General features: G+C 37.7%; 2 protein-coding genes across 2 annotated transcripts in view; one reads left to right on the plus strand and one right to left on the minus strand.

Annotated features, from left to right (window-relative positions):
* The window catches only part of LOC144979431 (uncharacterized), a 198,183-nt gene that overhangs the window by 50,069 nt on the left and 129,194 nt on the right, over nucleotides 1–18,920 (plus strand). The gene's annotated exons all lie outside the window — the stretch shown is intronic.
* LOC144979425 (uncharacterized) overlaps nucleotides 4,702–18,920 on the minus strand; it is a 75,860-nt gene continuing 61,641 nt past the window's right edge. The window contains exons 25-26 of the mRNA XM_078926068.1: nucleotides 13,359–13,466; nucleotides 4,702–7,949 (exon numbers count right to left, since the gene is read on the minus strand). Of these exons, the coding sequence (XP_078782194.1) occupies nucleotides 7,680–7,949; nucleotides 13,359–13,466 (378 nt within the window). The 3' untranslated portion in view covers nucleotides 4,702–7,679. The remainder of the gene's footprint in view (nucleotides 7,950–13,358; nucleotides 13,467–18,920) is intronic.

Genomic DNA, 18,920 nt, shown 5'->3' on the forward strand with positions numbered 1-18,920 from the left:
TTAGTATGTATTTTATTATAATGTATTATGTTATCAACGAATTTATGTGTTTTTTCAACATGCCAGTTCTATATTTGTATATCATACATGATGTGTTGATGTAAAGCGCCAGTGGGCAATTCTAAATTGGAAATAGGCGCTATATAAATTCATTATATTATATTACCTAGCCATGTGTAATGTAACACTATCAGAAATACCACATTTTGAGATTGAAACTTAAAACAAATCCTTAAATTTCGAACTCATTTCCGACCATAGCTCAAAACTATCCCTGAGGCGTTGATGTTCTTTCATCATAACACGACAGAGTAGACGCTGACTGGAAGGGGAAGTCACGAAAGAGCCCATTTGAGGTTGGACAAGAGAATCAGGCTCGTGAACGCGTCTTTTAACGGGGATTTTAAAACAGTTAACATCAAACTTGCCCAGGAGGTCAAATGTAGGTCTGGAATTTCGTCTGGCTGCCCGTACTCTGTGATTTAATTTACAAGTATGTAAGTATTTTCTTTTTTCCCCCTTTCTTTTATATTTACAAATATAGCATGTGTAAGCCATTTTCGTCTGGCACCACTTTATACTGTAAGCATGCCACGCTGCTGATAGCATGTCTTATATATTGACACCTTTTCGCCACATTCATTACCCAAAACAAAAACGTCTTCTATGCTCCCAGCAGGTTAAAAAATAAACCAAATCTCCATTTTATACAGTCCATGTCTCATGCTGGGTATCTTTGCAGGCATTTAAATATTATCCTCATTGTGGGAATCTTATGGCCTGTATGGCGATTGCACTTTTTTTTTCGACCGAGACAACGTTGTATTGTTAATGACCAAGTACTCATTTTACATCCGGAATACGGTGAGAGGTGAGGGCGGGACTCGAAACAACGATCTGCCGGTCCAAAGGCTAGTGTCATACCACTCAACCACACAAAATGTACGGTATTTGTTCTTTATATTTGGATGTGTCTGTGACAAAATGTCACGTTTGTAATGTCCGACCAGACATGTGGGCTACGACACGATCTATTGTAGTGAAAGAAAACACCAACTTCAGGGTGAGGCCATTTGACCTCCCCATGGTGGGCATTTAAAAAATAATAGAGCTTTTATATAGCGCAATATCCACTGAACATGCTCAAAGCGCTTTACAAGGGGTCCCTGTCCAACATTTAACATTTAGGACATGCCGCCTGTAAGGCGATAATATATTTTTTTTTCGAACAGAGACAATGCTGTTAACGTCAAGGTACTCATTTTACACCTGAGTACGACGAGAGAATGTGAGTAAAGAGCCTTTTCCAACGACTCAACTATGCGCCGAGCGAGGCTCGAACCCAGGACCTTCTGATCCAAAAGCAAGTGTCATACCACTAGACCACATAGCCGCACAGAGGTCACTTTTGTGAAGTCCGACATTAGATGGTGACCAGCTTCAGGGTGAGGTCAATTGACCCCCCCCCCTCCCGATGGTGGGCATAGAGGTCACTTTTGTTGTTGTCTTTTATCCCTCTATATCTGTTTTCCCTTTCAATGTTGCTCTGTTTTTGTTCTGGATTGAGATTGTTCGTTTTTATCCTGGTCCTGGCAGGGAACGTTAGCTGAGAGGGAAACATTCAAATATGTTGTACAGATTTTCTTCTTTTGTTGTTTGTTGATATTTTTTCCTTGTAAATCATTAAGCGAAAAGTTTAGGTAAAATACTAGTCCATTATGTATCAGACTTTGTGTGTTTGGACTTGATTGATGGGACCTAGTCACTTGTCCCAATTCGGACACCTTGTGTTCCCATTCTGACACTTCATTGTGCCAATTCAGACACCTCATTGTGCCAATTCAGACACCTCATTGTGCCAATTCTGACATCTCATTGTGCCAATTCTGACACCTCATTGTGCCAATTCTGACATCTCATTGTGCCAATTCAGACACCTCATTGTGCCAATTCTGACATCTCATTGTGCCAATTCTGACACCTCATTGTGCCAATTCTGACATCTCATTGTGCCAATTCTGACACCTCATTGTGCCAATTCTGACATCTCATTGTGCCAATTTAGACACCTCATTGTGCCAATTCTGACATCTCATTGTGCCAATTCTGACACCTCATTGTGCCATTTCCGACATCTCATTGTGCCATTTCTCACACCTCATTGTGCCAATTCTGACACCTCATTGTGCCAATTCAGACACCCCGTTGTGCAAATTCTGACACCTCATTGTGAAAATTCTGACACCTCATTGTGCCAATTCAGACACCTTATTGTGCCAATTCAGACACCTCATTGTGCCAATTCAGACACCTCATTGTGCCAATTCAGACACCTTATTGTGCCAATTCAGACACCTCATTGTGCTAGTTCAGACACCTCATTGTGCCAATTCAGAAACCTCATTGTGCCAATTAAGACACCTCATTGTGCTAGTTCAGGCACCTCATTGTGCTAGTTCAGACACCTCATTGTGCCAATTCAGACACCTCATTGTGCCAATTAAGACACCTCATTGTGCTAGTTCAGACACCTCATTGTGCCAATTCAGAAACCTCATTGTGCCAATTCAGAAACCTCATTGTGCCAATTAAGACACCTCATTGTGCCAATTCAGACACCCCGTTGTGCCAATTCAGACACCTCATTGTGCTAGTTCAGACACCTCATTGTGCCAATTCAGACACCTCATTGTGCCAATTCAGAAACCTCATTGTGCCAATTAAGACACCTCATTGTGCTAGTTCAGGCACCTCATTGTGCTAGTTCAGACACCTCATTGTGCCAATTCAGGCACCTCATTGTGCTAGTTCAGACACCTCATTGTGCCAATTCAGAAACCTCATTGTGCCAATTCAGACACCTCATTGTGCTAGTTCAGACACCTCATTGTGCTAGTTCAGACACCTCATTGTGCCAATTCAGACACCCTGTTGTGCCAATTCAGACACCTCATTGTGCTAGTTCAGACACCTCATTGTGCCAATTCAGACACCCCGTTGTGCCAATTCAGACACCTCATTGTGTCAATTCAGACACCCCGTTGTGCCAATTCAGACACCTCATTGTGCTAGTTCAGGCACCTCATTGTGCTAGTTCAGACACCTCATTGTGCCAATTCAGACACCTCATTGTGCCAATTCAGACACCTCATTGTGCCAATTAAGACACCTCATTGTGCTAGTTCAGACACCTCATTGTGCCAATTCAGAAACCTCATTGTGCCAATTAAGACACCTCATTGTGCTAGTTCAGACACCTCATTGTGCCAATTCAGACACCCCGTTGTGCCAATTCAGACACCTCATTGTGCTAGTTCAGACACCTCATTGTGCCAATTCAGACACCTCATTGTGCCAATTAAGACACCTCATTGTGCTAGTTCAGACACCTCATTGTGCCAATTCAGGCACCTCATTGTGCTAGTTCAGACACCTCATTGTGCCAATTCAGGCACCTCATTGTGCTAGTTCAGACACCTCATTGTGCCAATTCAGAAACCTCATTGTGCCAATTCAGATACCTCATTGTGCTAGTTCAGACACCTCATTGTGCTAGTTCAGACACCTCATTGTGCCAATTCAGACACCCTGTTGTGCCAATTCAGACACCTCATTGTGCTAGTTCAGACACCTCATTGTGCCAATTCAGACACCCCGTTGTGCCAATTCAGACACCTCATTGTGCCAATTCAGACACCCCGTTGTGCCAATTCAGACACCTCATTGTGCTAGTTCAGACACCTCATTGTGCCAATTCAGACACCTCATTGTGCTAGTTCAGACACCTCATTGTGCCAATTCAGACACCCCGTTGTGCCAATTCAGACACCTCATTGTTTTTGTGGTGTGCAGTTGTCAGCTCTGGTAACTCTTCCTGACCAATATTCAAAATGAACAACAACAAAAATAAAAGGAAAGGGAAAATGATAAGCAAAAGAAGCAATAAAAAAAGAGAAAAGGCAACCATTGTGACTTTTGGCCATTGTGATTTTCTTGTTTTATTCATTCCTCCATGTCTTCGGAATTTATAGACTAAACAGTCCTTTATCGCCCCCCCCCCCCCTCCCCTCTTTCTTTCTGTGTTTGTGTGTGTCTCTCTCTCTCTCTTTCTTCTCCCTCCCTCCACCTCTCACTTCCTCCCTGCTTTCTCTCACACCCACCCACCCATTACTAAGGTACTGAAGGGCGCTATACAAGTTAGTTAAATCATTTATTATAATTTGTACCTTAAACTTTGCACCATGGGAGATTTAAACATTTCATTTACACATGAGAGTTCATCTATCCTGCAACTGTTTTAGGTCATTCTTCAAACTGACGATGGAGAGAGTGAAATGTTTAGTCAGAAAACAAGAGAAGGAACAAAAATTGCAGGAAAAAATAGAGAAAAAATATGAAACAAAAAAACCCCCAAACCCTCATTGACCCGACATACTAAACCTTCCTGTAGACATACGTCACTCCATGTCCTGAGAGGTCCCATTGTTGCTATTGATAAAACGCATTACTTTTACTTACAATACAACATGGTACCAACACATAAAACTATATAATGTACCAACACACAAAACTATGTAACGTGCGAACACACAAAACTATATAACATACCAACACATAAATTATATAACCTACAAACACACAAAACTATGGGTAATATTAAACGTTTAAAGTCTAATAGATATATCTTATTGACAATCCCCCCCCCCCCCCCCCCCCCCCCAAGTGGTCTGAAAACAATAACAAAGAGTCAACTAGACAACTTTATTATTACTTAAAGTTCATTACACGTTATTGTCATACATCGATGTACCTGAAAACTAGTTGGTCATTTATGAAGCTTGCAGTCACACTTTTAGGTCATGCCAGATAAAAATAATAGAATGGTGAAGTAATCAAAGGATTTTACATGTCAAGGAATTAAAATAAAAATACAAAAATCCACCAGCCCCAACCCACCCAAAATAAGACCAGTATTCATATTGTACAAATCTATCGTCTATTTACACATCACACACAACACACAACAGGATGATTTGGAAACGCTCAAGACAAAAACCACTGGAAAAAGTCGTGAACAAAAATGAACAGAACATATTTTTTAAAATGGCACAAAATCCCAACCAAACACAGAGCATTTTGGGCTCAAAACCTTTCTTCAGCCAATGATAAAAGCAGTTCATTAAATCCAGATGGATGGCAGAAAGTATCTCGGATAGATCCACGTCTCTAATATAGATCTGCTGTCTGAATGGATTTCCATTGCTGTATTAATGTGTGTGTGTGTGTTAACCATTTTTGGATATTGGCTGAATAAGGATTTTGACTCTGAAACATTCCGTGTGATTAGTACTTTTTTGTTTTTTTAAAGCTGTTAAATTTCTTTTTGTTCATGATTTTTTACAGTCCACAGCTTCTAGAAGCTTAGAATTCACTTACACTAGAAGCTTTGAATTCACTTACACTAGAAGCTTTGAATTCACTTACATAGACCTGTAAATGAGCTCTATAAAAATTGACTGAAACTCTTCGACAAACTGAAGATTCAATTATTTTTTTATAAAATAAGGGCATCATTGGAGAGGAGAGTGATAAATACAATATATCAAAATAGTGGGTGTTATTTCTTACTGGAAGTATGACTGCCATAATTTGATGTAGAAGGAATGCTAAATAAGCATGTCATTCATATAGGTAAAGATGACTTCATCAAAGTCATATTCCTGCCTCTGGAATTTTTTTGACATAGAAAAATAATCACCATTATCATCTTTAACTTCTAGCCATGACCAATTGAATTTATTCCTCACATCTTTATCGATTCTCGACAAGTCTGATTTTATTGAATTGCGATCCACGAACAGCTCAGCCATTGTGAGAACATTAGAATAATGTAGCAATGAGCAAACTTGATTTTCAATCAGTAAATGACAGAAAAAAAAACTTAAATAAATATGACTTCAGGCCAATACACTGAATTATTAAGTAGAAGTGAATTATCAAGAAGAAACTTCGGCAGGCGTAGCGGAAAAATTCAAAGAATCGAAATGAAGGTAAATCGCCACAAAACAGCAAGCTCGCTTGGGCTTGAGCAAAACAATGGCAGAAAACGTCCTGATTTGCACGGGAATTAATTAGGCTACTTACCATTGTTCCTTATAATCAGGTACTCAATCAGTGAAGAAACGGTCAACAAGTTTGTTTACAACGTGAGGCAATCGAAATGTGTTTGTAGCAATCTATCCTAACTTTCGTTTTGAAGGTGTCTACATAACAGACTTCCGGCATTCGCAATTTACTTTATCATAATTTTGAGACTCGCCAGGTAAATGTGGTCAATTTTGGCTTAGATGAAACAGTGAAATTTATCGCTCGGTGGCTCAGTTAAAATTGGCTACAGTTGGGAACACGACGGGTTTGGAAAGTGAAAAAATAATTTAACGAAGGATGTGTGAAAATACCCTGGGAAGTGTTCAGACACGCCTTTTATAAAAAGCGTCGCTCAGTCTTGGCAATATATACATCGTTAATATAAACGGTCCCCATAGTGCCATGAGCTATGCGTGGCGCTGTGGAACACTCCTAATTACTTTACGGTCATGGACTACGATTTGTGAATTCCTTCTTTTTTTATTTATTTCTTTCTTTCTTTCCTTTTTTTAAATATTTGAATTTGACAAATTGACTGATTTCAGTTAATTGACTGAGAATTTACAGGTCTACACTGGAAGCTTCTATCTGAGCCAGGCTGTCAATTTTGGATCATTTGTAATAGGGAAGAAAAGTGTGATGTCAAAATACTGGTTCCTATCTCATTGGAAGTGTAAAACCACTCTTACAGAGGGCTGGATACATATCTTATGTAATTCCTCTTTTGATGTCAGAGTGATGGTATCTTGTTTTCTAGTCTTAAATACATGCTAGTCCTCAATACACATCATCCATCCTCACTCTTTTACGCCCCGGAATCCTAAGAATCTGCCTGTACATCCTGCTAATCAAATAGTTATGCCATCTTTATGTAACCTATTCATTATTGGGACTCTGAAGGACTGGTTACATACACACATCCAAGGATTTAGGAACCAAAAGAGTGGAGGGTTTGATGTCACGATTTTTCTTCCATATTATTCAACCCAGGGTAATCGATTAAAATTTTATCTTTTTGAAGCATTCCAAAATAACCAGAAATAATCTTCCAATATTTGTGTGTTGAGCATTCCAAAATAACCAGAAATAATCTTCCAATATTTGTGTGTTGAGCATTCCAAAAGAACCTTTTACCAATGAGAAAATCCAAAAGTCCTACCACACACCACGACCAGAGACTAAAATGAAAATGTCGAGACATGAAACTCAGGGGCTCCTTCCGTATGAGGGTGTTCAAGGTCAAGTAGGTAAACATGGGATTTGGGTGTTGATGGTATGTGTTTAAGTAAAATACACAGTATTTCTGACTGCAAAATCAATTGTACAAATACATAAAAAGTTTCTAGTCTGAGAGAATTTAGTGAGATTGTATTACATATAAGAGTTATGAGAGAGAGAGAGAGGATGTGTTTACCGACCTGACATAGACAGGCATCTTCTGCTATTAAAACCCTTTTGCCACTTCAGAAGTTTCGTGTCTGTATATTTTTGTCTGGACTACAACTACAATAGATAAATAGATTACTCTAAGATTATTTGGCTGGAGGCTTCTGGAAATATCGAATGGAATTTGGGAATCTGTCCGAGTTGAAATCCTGGTCGGATGAAATCCTAGACTCTACGATTGCCTGGACTTCCTGTTCTAGAGAATCCTGAAGTTCCTTCTCCTCTCTGGCCTCCTGCATCAGGTTGTGGTGGCTGCTGATTGGCTCCACACCGGCCGCTTGGGCCGCACGGCTAATGGCTGATGGGAGATAATGTGGCATGTTCCCCATCTCTCCGGCATGTTCTAGAACCATCATCTGGTCAGGATGAAAAGACAAGTCATGTTATGGGGAATTTGAGAATGATGGTTGAAAATTATTCAATGATCATTATGATAATAACAACAACATCATAATAAAAAATATAACAACAGCAATAATAATAATAATAATAATAATAATAATAATAATAATAATAATAATAATAATAATAATAATAATAATAATCTCATTGCACCCCCCCCCTGCCCCCCTTCAAAATATAAAAGCATAAAGCATAAGCTTTTATATGGCACAATGACTACTAAATGAGCTCAAAGAATTTTACATATCGCACAATGACTATTAAATGTACTCAAAGTGCTTTACATATTGCACAATGACTATTAAATGTGCTCAAAGTGCTTTACATATCGCACAATGACTATTAAATGTACTCAAAGTGCTTTACATATCGCACAATGACTATTAAATGTGCTCAAAGCACTTTACATATCGCACAATTACTAGTAAATGTACTCAAAGTGCTTTACATATCGCACAATGACTATTAAATGTACTCAAAGTGCTTTACATATCGCACAATGACTATTAAATGTGCTCAAAGCACTTTACATATCGCACAATTACTAGTAAATGTACTCAAAGTGCTTTACATATAGCACAATGACTATTAAATGTGCTCAAAGTGCTTTACATATCGCACAATGACTATTAAATGTACTCAAAATGCTTTACATATCGCACAATGACTACTAAATATGCTCAAAGTGCTTTACATATTGTTCAATGACTACGAAATGTGCTCAAAGTGCTTTACATATTGCATAATGACTACTAAATGTGCTCAAAGTACTTTACATATCGCACAATCACTACTAAATGTGCTCAAAGCATTAAACATGTGCATAATGCCTACTAAATGTAGCAATGACTATCCCGCACAAATCTTTGGGCCTCTTTTTCGCTCACGAAGTGCCCAAATTTGCGACAAAATATGGGACGAAGTCGTTTTGTATATGCTATTTTAAAAAATTAATTACGTCATTGTTTACCAATGAAAATGATTGAATTTGGCAGACGACAAGTGAAGAGGTTACTTAACGTCATGTCAAACGACAAAAGTCACGCGGCCACTAGAAATTTAATAAAAATACGTTTTTGTGCTTTTGAGTGAAATATTTCTGAAACTACCGGACGTGGAAGTTTTGTCGCTGACAAGGTTATACATGAACATTTCTTCTTTTTAGTTGTAAAATTTCATTTGAATATGACGAGTACCGCATTTTACAACACACCATCCTACTTTGCACTTCATTCGTAAAAGACAGGAAGCCATTTGCCCCCCTACAGCCTGAATCACAATACGAGTTCAAAACGATTTGGCACCAATCTGAGCGGCTGAGCGGGTCGTGGCAAAGTGCTTTCTGATTGGTTGACCTCATTTCAGGGGTGAGAATGAGAATGACTGGTCACAAAAAAGGAGGAAATTTTTCATCGTGAAGATCATGACCCATTCATGCGACCATAACCTATAGATTTGAATTTCACTAAAATTTACTGAGATGCGATCCAAAATTTGTCTTGCAGCAATTTCTGACACAACTCGGTGGAATTTCAAAAGTTGAAAGTGTAATTACAACATTTGGTGGTTGTAGTAGGGATGATGATGTGGTGGTGGTTGTAGTAATAACAGTGGTAGGGATGATGAGGTAGTGATTGTAGTAATAGTATGGATGATTGTGTGGTGGTGGTTTTAGTAGCTGTGGTAGGAATGATGATGTGGTGGTAGTTGTAGTAGTAATGGTGGTAGGGATGATGTTGTGGTGGTTGTAGTAGTAGTGGTGGTAGGGATGATGGTTTGGTGGTGGTTGTAGTAGTGGTGGTGGTAGGGATGACGGTTGACGGTAGTAGTGGTAGGGATGATGATGAGGTGGTGGTTGTAGTAGTGGTAGGAGGGTTGATGGTGTGGTGGTGGTTGAAGTAGTAGAGATGGTAGGGATGATGGTGTGATGGTGGTGGTAATAGTAGTGGTGGTAGGGATGATGATGTGGTGGTGGTTGAAGTAGTGTTAGTAGGGTTGTGATGTGTGGTGGTGTTGTAGTAGTAGTTGTGGTAGGAATGATGATGTGGTGGTAGTTGTGGTAGTGGTGCTAGGATGATGGTGTGGGTGGTGGTGGTAGGGATGATGATGTGGTGGTGATTGTAGTAGTAGTGGTGGTGGGGATAATGATATGATGGTGGTTGTAGTAGTGGTAGTAGGGTTGATGATGTGGTGGTAGTTGTAGTTGTAGTGGTGGTAGGGATGATGTGGTGCTATTTGTAGTAGTAGCGGTGGTAGGGATAATGATGTGGTGGTGATTGTAATAGTAGCGGTGGTAGAGATGTTGATGTAGTGGTTTTGGTGAGTGGTTTTTTATTCAGTGATGATAATAGCAATTTGTCAAAAAGGAGGAAAATTTCTCGGTCTATCGATCAACCACAAGCAAAGAAACCTAGTAGTTATTCAGCTTATAAATATAACCCAAGAATCTCTCAAATTTAAAGCCATAGTCCAAAAGTAAAAAGAAAAAAGATTAAACTAAGCCAATCACCATTGCTTTGTTCTAATATATCATCTCTATATACCAGATGATGTAATGGATAGTTGCGAAAGAAAGAGAGAGATAGAGGGGGGGGGGGGGGGGAAGGGAGATCTTTTACCAGAATAACTTATGTATTGACATTTTGAATTCTATATCAGAAAAAAAAAATAAAGAAGAAAAGAGAAATAGAAAGAAAGGCAGGGGAAAAAAAAAGAGAGTGAGAGAGAGAGAGAGAGAGAGAGAGAGAGAGAGAGAGAGAGAGAGAGAGAGAGAGAGAGAGAGAGAGAGAGAGAGAGAGAGAGAGAGAGAGAGAGAGGGAAAAGATTAAAAAGGCAATAGGTACCTACAACAGGGGAAAAAAATCCAGACCCATTTGTCCATCCCCTTCCACCATCAACTAACTAATCAAAGAACACTACTGGTCTTCTGTGTCAATTGTGACATCTGGTGCCATACTGTCTGGCCCAACGTCATAAAAACGGGACTGTCACCAAATTTCACGAGACTGAGCACAGGTGTCAAAATATGACATAAGACATAATGGTGATTTTGAGGAAAATGTTTGACACGGCAAATTTGAAAAAGGAGGAAATGTGATGGGATGGGCGGAGATAAACTACCATTTAGGCGGAAATCCGCCTTTAGGCGGAAGATTCTCAGCCCTGTCATTTTAAAGTTCATGACTAGTCAAAATGTCTGCGCGGTCTCACTGGCAGAGGGGTGTTTATCGTCTGCCATTGCGTTTGGGTTCAATAAACAGCTGATAATTTGACTGTTTAATTTACAAGAATTTAAGAAAGTATAATGTTAAAAGTTTTCGATTGCAATATGATCTACAATCTCAGCATGGCTTTAATTATTGTGTTCCAAGTCACGTTCCACCAGTAACCTTTGTCGCCTTGTCCAATGTCTCTTTTCCTTCTATATTACTTTCGTTTATGTACGCAATCTCTCTCTCTCTCTCTCTCTCCCCCCCCCCCCCCCCATCTATCTCTCTCTCTGCGTGTGTGTGTGTGTGTGTGTGTGTGTTATATATTCATTTCTTTATATATTCCTCTCTATCTGTGTGTGTGTGTGTGTGTCATATACCATCCAGCTCTAAAATTATATAAGTTAGAACTCTTCTGTTTTCATCATATTCTCTATCAAATTTGCCATAAAATTGCCAAGTTTCAATCTCTTAATCCACATATTAAGCGAGATACAGCCATAAGTCGAAAAAAATACAGAAAAAGCGTCCCATATTTTCGCGTTTTTTTTTCCTCTTTGCGGGTCATCCAAATAAATGACACCTTTGAAACTGCATAACTTGTTTATTTATGAATGGATTTTCAAAATTCAAAAACATTTTTACTCAGTGGAGATAGGGCTTTGATTATAGACAAAATAATAATGCTGAAAACGTATATAGCGCTATAACTCCAAGATACCAGACTCTAAGCGCTTAAATTACAAATTTACTTTGGCTGAAACATAATCATTCACACACACACACAAGCACACACACATACACACACACACATACACACAAACAACACAAACCAAACCTATCTTGCTTCTCATACCATCTACTAAAATCGAAAGATATGTTTTAAGCGAACGTTTAAAAATAAACAAAGATTCTTTTTCACGAATGCTCTGTGGTAAGGCGTTCCAAACAGAGGGTCCGAAATGAGAAAAGGATCTCATTCCAGCATTTTTCCGAATTCGAGAGACAACTAGTTTTGTGGAATCACTGGCCAAACGTAAGGGGCGGGGTTTTGAATATCTTTCAATTAGTTCCAAAACGTAGGAAGGGGCAGTACTTTTCAAGACTTACTTACTTACTTACTTACTTATCCGAATCAGCAACCACCTGAGCTCTAGCCCTTCGGTCTTGTGCCATGACGTAGAAGTTAGACGTCTTTTGTAGTTGTTCCAAGTGACCATAAAGTGTGTTACTGATGCTTGGATTTGGTGGGAGGAATGTGCATCTCAGGTCATACCTTCAAGACAACGATACACTAAAACACAAACTTTGAATTTAATCCTTTTCTCAACAGGCATCCAATTCAGGTCATGAAGCAGAGGTCTGGCAAAATCGCACCTACACTTCATGAATACTAGTCTGGCAGCGCTGTACTGGACAATCTGAAGACGTCTCAGATTATATTGCGAAACGCCAAACAACAGAGCATTACAATAATCCAATTTTGATATCACGAGGGACACAACCAGGTGTTTGGTCACATCCTCAGATATGAACCGTCTAATGGAAGCAATCTTTTTTAGTTGGAAAAATAGAGATCTAACAAAACTATTAACCTGATGCTCCATCGACAGTCCAGAGTCTAAGAATGTGCCGAGGTTTTTCACTTTGTCAACAATTTGAATGGAGGCATCCCCCAACTTCAAATCTGTTTCACTTTTCCACTTCCTGTTCCCCACATACAGCACCTCCGTCTTATCATCATTCAGTTTCAGTCTGTTCTCATTCATCCATTTCTTAACACTTTGGATACAATTTTTACTATCGGCTGATATTTCTTGTAAATTTCCATCAAAAAGAGAAAAAAACATTTTTCATAGTCATTGCTAACTAAATGTGCTCAAAGCGATTTACAAGGGGTCCCGACAGCTGCTACGGACATACAGGACCACACATGATGCCTGTAAGGCATTGGTAAAAAAAATTTTTCTGACAAAGACAACGTCAATGTGCTCAGGTACTCATTTAACACTTGAGTATGGAGAGGAATAGCCCTTTCTAAGGACTCAACTTTGCCCCTCCCACAGTGGGGCTGGAACAGGTCGCATGCTGAGTGTTATACGACTGGACCACAAATCCACCCACCCCAAAGTGTTAAACAACATCATGTCTCACCCGTCTTCGTTTGGCCGGTAGACCTTGTAGGTAGGCATCACTGAGTGCTGGCTGACTCCGCTGTTCCCGTTGGCGTTCCACGTCTTGTTGTATTACAGGTATCCAGTCCTACAGTACAAAATACAATATACATTAATCTATGGGTATCCAGTCCTACAGCACAAAATATAATCAGTTTATACATTAATTCTATGGGTATCCAGTCCTACAGCACAAAATATAATCAATTTATACATTAATCTATGGGTATCCAGTCCTACAGCACAAAATATAATATACATTAATCTCTGGGTATCCAGTCCTACAGCACAAAATATAATCAATTTATACATTAATTCTATGGGTATCCAGTCCTACAGCACAAAATATAATCAATTTATACATTAATTCTGTGGGTATCCAGTCCTACAGCACAAAATATAATCAATTTATACATTAATCTATGGGTATCCAGTCCTACAACACAAAATATAATCAGTTTATACATTAATCTATGGGTATCCAGTCCTACAGCACAAAATATAATCAATTTATACATTAATCTATGGGTATCCAGTCCTACAGCACAAAATATAATCAGTTTATACATTAATCTATGGGTATCCAGTCCTACAACACAAAATATAATCAGTTTATACATTAATTCTATGGGTATCCAGTCCTACAACACAAAATATAATCAGTTTATACATTAATTCTATGGGTATCCAGTCCTACAGCCCAAAATATAATCAGTTTATAAATTAATTCTGTGGGTATCCAGTCCTACAACACAAAATATAATCAGTTTATACATTAATTCTATGGGTATCAGTCCTACAGCACAAAATATAATCAATTTATACATTAACCCTTTGGTGGTAGCTTTATTTATTGTTATAACCCTTTGGTCGCAGTTTGTTGTTTTGAGGGGTTTTATGGCGCTTGCTACACTTATAGTTCATTTCAGCGAAATTTATTTTTATTTCAAGCATTTTATTTTTTTAAAAACAAACTGAACAAAAAAAAAAAACAGAAAAAACTTGAGCTATACACAGATATACCTATTTTGACATTCCACAATCAATCCACAGATATACCTATTTTGACATTCCACAATCAATCCACAGATATACCTATTTTGACATTCCACAATCAATCCACAGATATGTCTATTTTGACATTCCACAATCAATCCACAGATATGTCTATTTTGACATTCCACAATCAATCCACAGATATACCTATTTTGACATTCCACAATCAATCCACAGATATACCTATTTTGACATTCCACAATCAATCCACAGATATACCTATTTTGACATTCCACAATCAATCCACAGATATACCTATTTTGACATTCCACAATCAATCCACAGATATACCTATTTTGACATTCCACAATCAATCCACAGATATACCTATTTTGACATTCCACAATCAATCCACAGATATACCTATTTTGACATTCCACAATCAATCCACAGATATACCTATTTTGACATTCCACAATCAATCCACAGATATGCCTATTTTGACATTCCACAATCAATCCACAGACATGTCTATTTTGACATTCCACAATCAATCCACAGATATACCTATTTTGACATTCCACAATCAATCCACAGATATACCTATTTTGACATTCCACAATCAATCCACAGATATGCCTATTTTGACATTCCACAATCAATCCACAGACATGTCTATTTTGACATTCCACAATCAATCCACAGATATGCCTATTTTGACATTCCACAATCAATCCACAGATATACCTATTTTGACATTCCACAATCAATCCACAGATATACCTATTTTGACATTCCACAATCAATCCACAGATATACCTATTTTGACATTCCACAATCAATCCACAGATATGTCTATTTTGACATTCCACAATCAATCCACAGATATGTCTATTTTGACATTCCACAATCAATCCACAGATATACCTATTTTGACATTCCACAATCAATCCACAGATATACCTATTTTGACATTCCACAATCAATCCACAGATATACCTATTTTGACATTCCACAATCAATCCACAGATATACCTATTTTGACATTCCACAATCAATCCACAGATATACCTATTTTGACATTCCACAATCAATCCACAGATATACCTATTTTGACATTCCACAATCAATCCACAGATATACCTATTTTGACATTCCACAATCAATCCACAGATATACCTATTTTGACATTCCACAATCAATCCACAGATATGCCTATTTTGACATTCCACAATCAATCCACAGACATGTCTATTTTGACATTCCACAATCAATCCACAGATATACCTATTTTGACATTCCACAATCAATCCACAGATATACCTATTTTGACATTCCACAATCAATCCACAGATATGCCTATTTTGACATTCCACAATCAATCCACAGACATGTCTATTTTGACATTCCACAATCAATCCACAGATATGCCTATTTTGACATTCCACAATCAATCCACAGATATACCTATTTTGACATTCCACAATCAATCCACAGATATACCTATTTTGACATTCCACAATCAATCCACAGATATACCTATTTTGACATTCCACAATCAATCCACAGATATACCTATTTTGACATTCCACAATCAATCCACAGATATACCTATTTTGACATTCCACAATCAATCCACAGATATACCTATTTTGACATTCCACAATCAATCCACAGATATGCCTATTTTGACATTCCACAATCAATCCACAGACATGTCTATTTTGACATTCCACAATCAATCCACAGATATACCTATTTTGACATTCCACAATCAATCCACAGATATACCTATTTTGACATTCCACAATCAATCCACAGATATGCCTATTTTGACATTCCACAATCAATCCACAGACATGTCTATTTTGACATTCCACAATCAATCCACAGATATGCCTATTTTGACATTCCACAATCAATCCACAGATATACCTATTTTGACATTCCACAATCAATCCACAGATATACCTATTTTGACATTCCACAATCAATCCACAGATATACCTATTTTGACATTCCACAATCAATCCACAGATATACCTATTTTGACATTCCACAATCAATCCACAGATATACCTATTTTGACATTCCACAATCAATCCACAGATATACCTATTTTGACATTCCACAATCAATCCACAGATATACCTATTTTGACATTCCACAATCAATCCACAGATATGCCTATTTTGACATTCCACAATCAATCCACAGACATGTCTATTTTGACATTCCACAATCAATCCACAGATATACCTATTTTGACATTCCACAATCAATCCACAGATATACCTATTTTGACATTCCACAATCAATCCACAGATATGCCTATTTTGTTTGTTTGTTTGTTTGTTGCTTTAGGTCTCTTCCAATACAATTGAGGTTATATGAGAGACAGCTGAAACAAAAAAACAAGCAATCTAACAAAAATAGTACAAATGTAAATCAAAATCATAACCTAAAGATATCATAAGCTAAATTATAAATAACCAAGAACAAACAGGCAGAGGATTTACAGGAAAAAAAATATCCCCTGTCAAAAATACAATCACAAACCAAAGAAGCAGGATAGGCTAGTAAAGAGAAGAAGAAACGACATCACTATCGGATCGTACACCCATGCGAACATCATAGGTGTATGATTCAAGGGTGATGCTCCCATCCAACCACCCGCCAAAAATACAATCACAAACCAAAGAAGCAGGATAGACTAGTAAAGAGAAGAAGAAACGACATCACTATCGGATCGTACACCCATGAGAACATCATAGGTATACGATTCAAGGGTGATGCTCCCATCCAACCACCCGCATGCCTATTTTGACATTCCACAATCAATCCACAGACATGTCTATTTTGACATTCCACAATCAATCCACAGATATACCTATTTTGACATTCCACAATCAATCCACAGATATGCCTATTTTGACATTCCACAATCAATCCACAGACATGTCTATTTTGACATTCCACAATCAATCCACAGATATACCTATTTTGACATTCCACAATCAATCCACAGATATACCTATTTTGACATTCCACAATCAATCCACAGATATACCTATTTTGACATTCCACAATCAATCCACAGATATGTCTATTTTGACATTCCACAATCAATCCACAGATATACCTATTTTGACATTCCACAATCAATCCACAGATATGTCTATTTTGACATTCCACAATCAATCCACAGACATGTCTATTTTGACATTCCACAATCAATCCACAGATATACCTATTTTGACATTCCACAATCAATCCACAGATATACCTATTTTGACATTCCACAATCAATCCACAGATATGCCTATTTTGACATTCCACAATCAATCCACAGACATGTCTATTTTGACATTCCACAATCAATCCACAGATATGCCTATTTTGACATTCCACAATCAATCCACAGATATACCTATTTTGACATTCCACAATCAATCCACAGATATACCTATTTTGACATTCCACAATCAATCCACAGATATACCTATTTTGACATTCCACAATCAATCCACAGATATACCTATTTTGACATTCCACAATCAATCCACAGATATACCTATTTTGACATTCCACAATCAATCCACAGATATACCTATTTTGACATTCCACAATCATCCACAGATATGCCTATTTTGACATTCCACAATCAATCCACAGACATGTCTATTTTGACATTCCACAATCAATCCACAGATATACCTATTTTGACATTCCACAATCAATCCACAGATATACCTATTTTGACATTCCACAATCAATCCACAGATATGCCTATTTTGACATTCCACAATCAATCCACAGACATGTCTATTTTGACATTCCACAATCAATCCACAGATATGCCTATTTTGACATTCCACAATCAATCCACAGATATACCTATTTTGACATTCCACAATCAATCCACAGATATACCTATTTTGACATTCCACAATCAATCCACAGATATACCTATTTTGACATTCCACAATCAATCCACAGATATACCTATTTTGACATTCCACAATCAATCCACAGATATACCTATTTTGACATTCCACAATCAATCCACAGATATACCTATTTTGACATTCCACAATCAATCCACAGATATACCTATTTTGACATTCCACAATCAATCCACAGATATGCCTATTTTGACATTCCACAATCAATCCACAGACATGTCTATTTTGACATTCCACAATCAATCCACAGATATACCTATTTTGACATTCCACAATCAATCCACAGATATACCTATTTTGACATTCCACAATCAATCCACAGATATGCCTATTTTGTTTGTTTGTTTGTTTGTTGCTTTAGGTCTCTTCCAATACAATTGAGGTTATATGAGAGACAGCTGAAACAAAAAAACAAGCAATCTAACAAAAATAGTACAAATGTAAATCAAAATCATAACCTAAAGATATCATAAGCTAAATTATAAATAACCAAGAACAAACAGGCAGAGGATTTACAGGAAAAAAAATATCCCCTGTCAAAAATACAATCACAAACCAAAGAAGCAGGATAGGCTAGTAAA

The sequence above is a fragment of the Berghia stephanieae genome, chromosome 9 (assembly GCF_034508935.2).
Source record: "Berghia stephanieae isolate SIO BIC M18660-M18661 chromosome 9, UCSD_Bste_1.3, whole genome shotgun sequence".
Classification (NCBI taxonomy): Eukaryota; Metazoa; Mollusca; class Gastropoda; order Nudibranchia; family Aeolidiidae; genus Berghia; species Berghia stephanieae.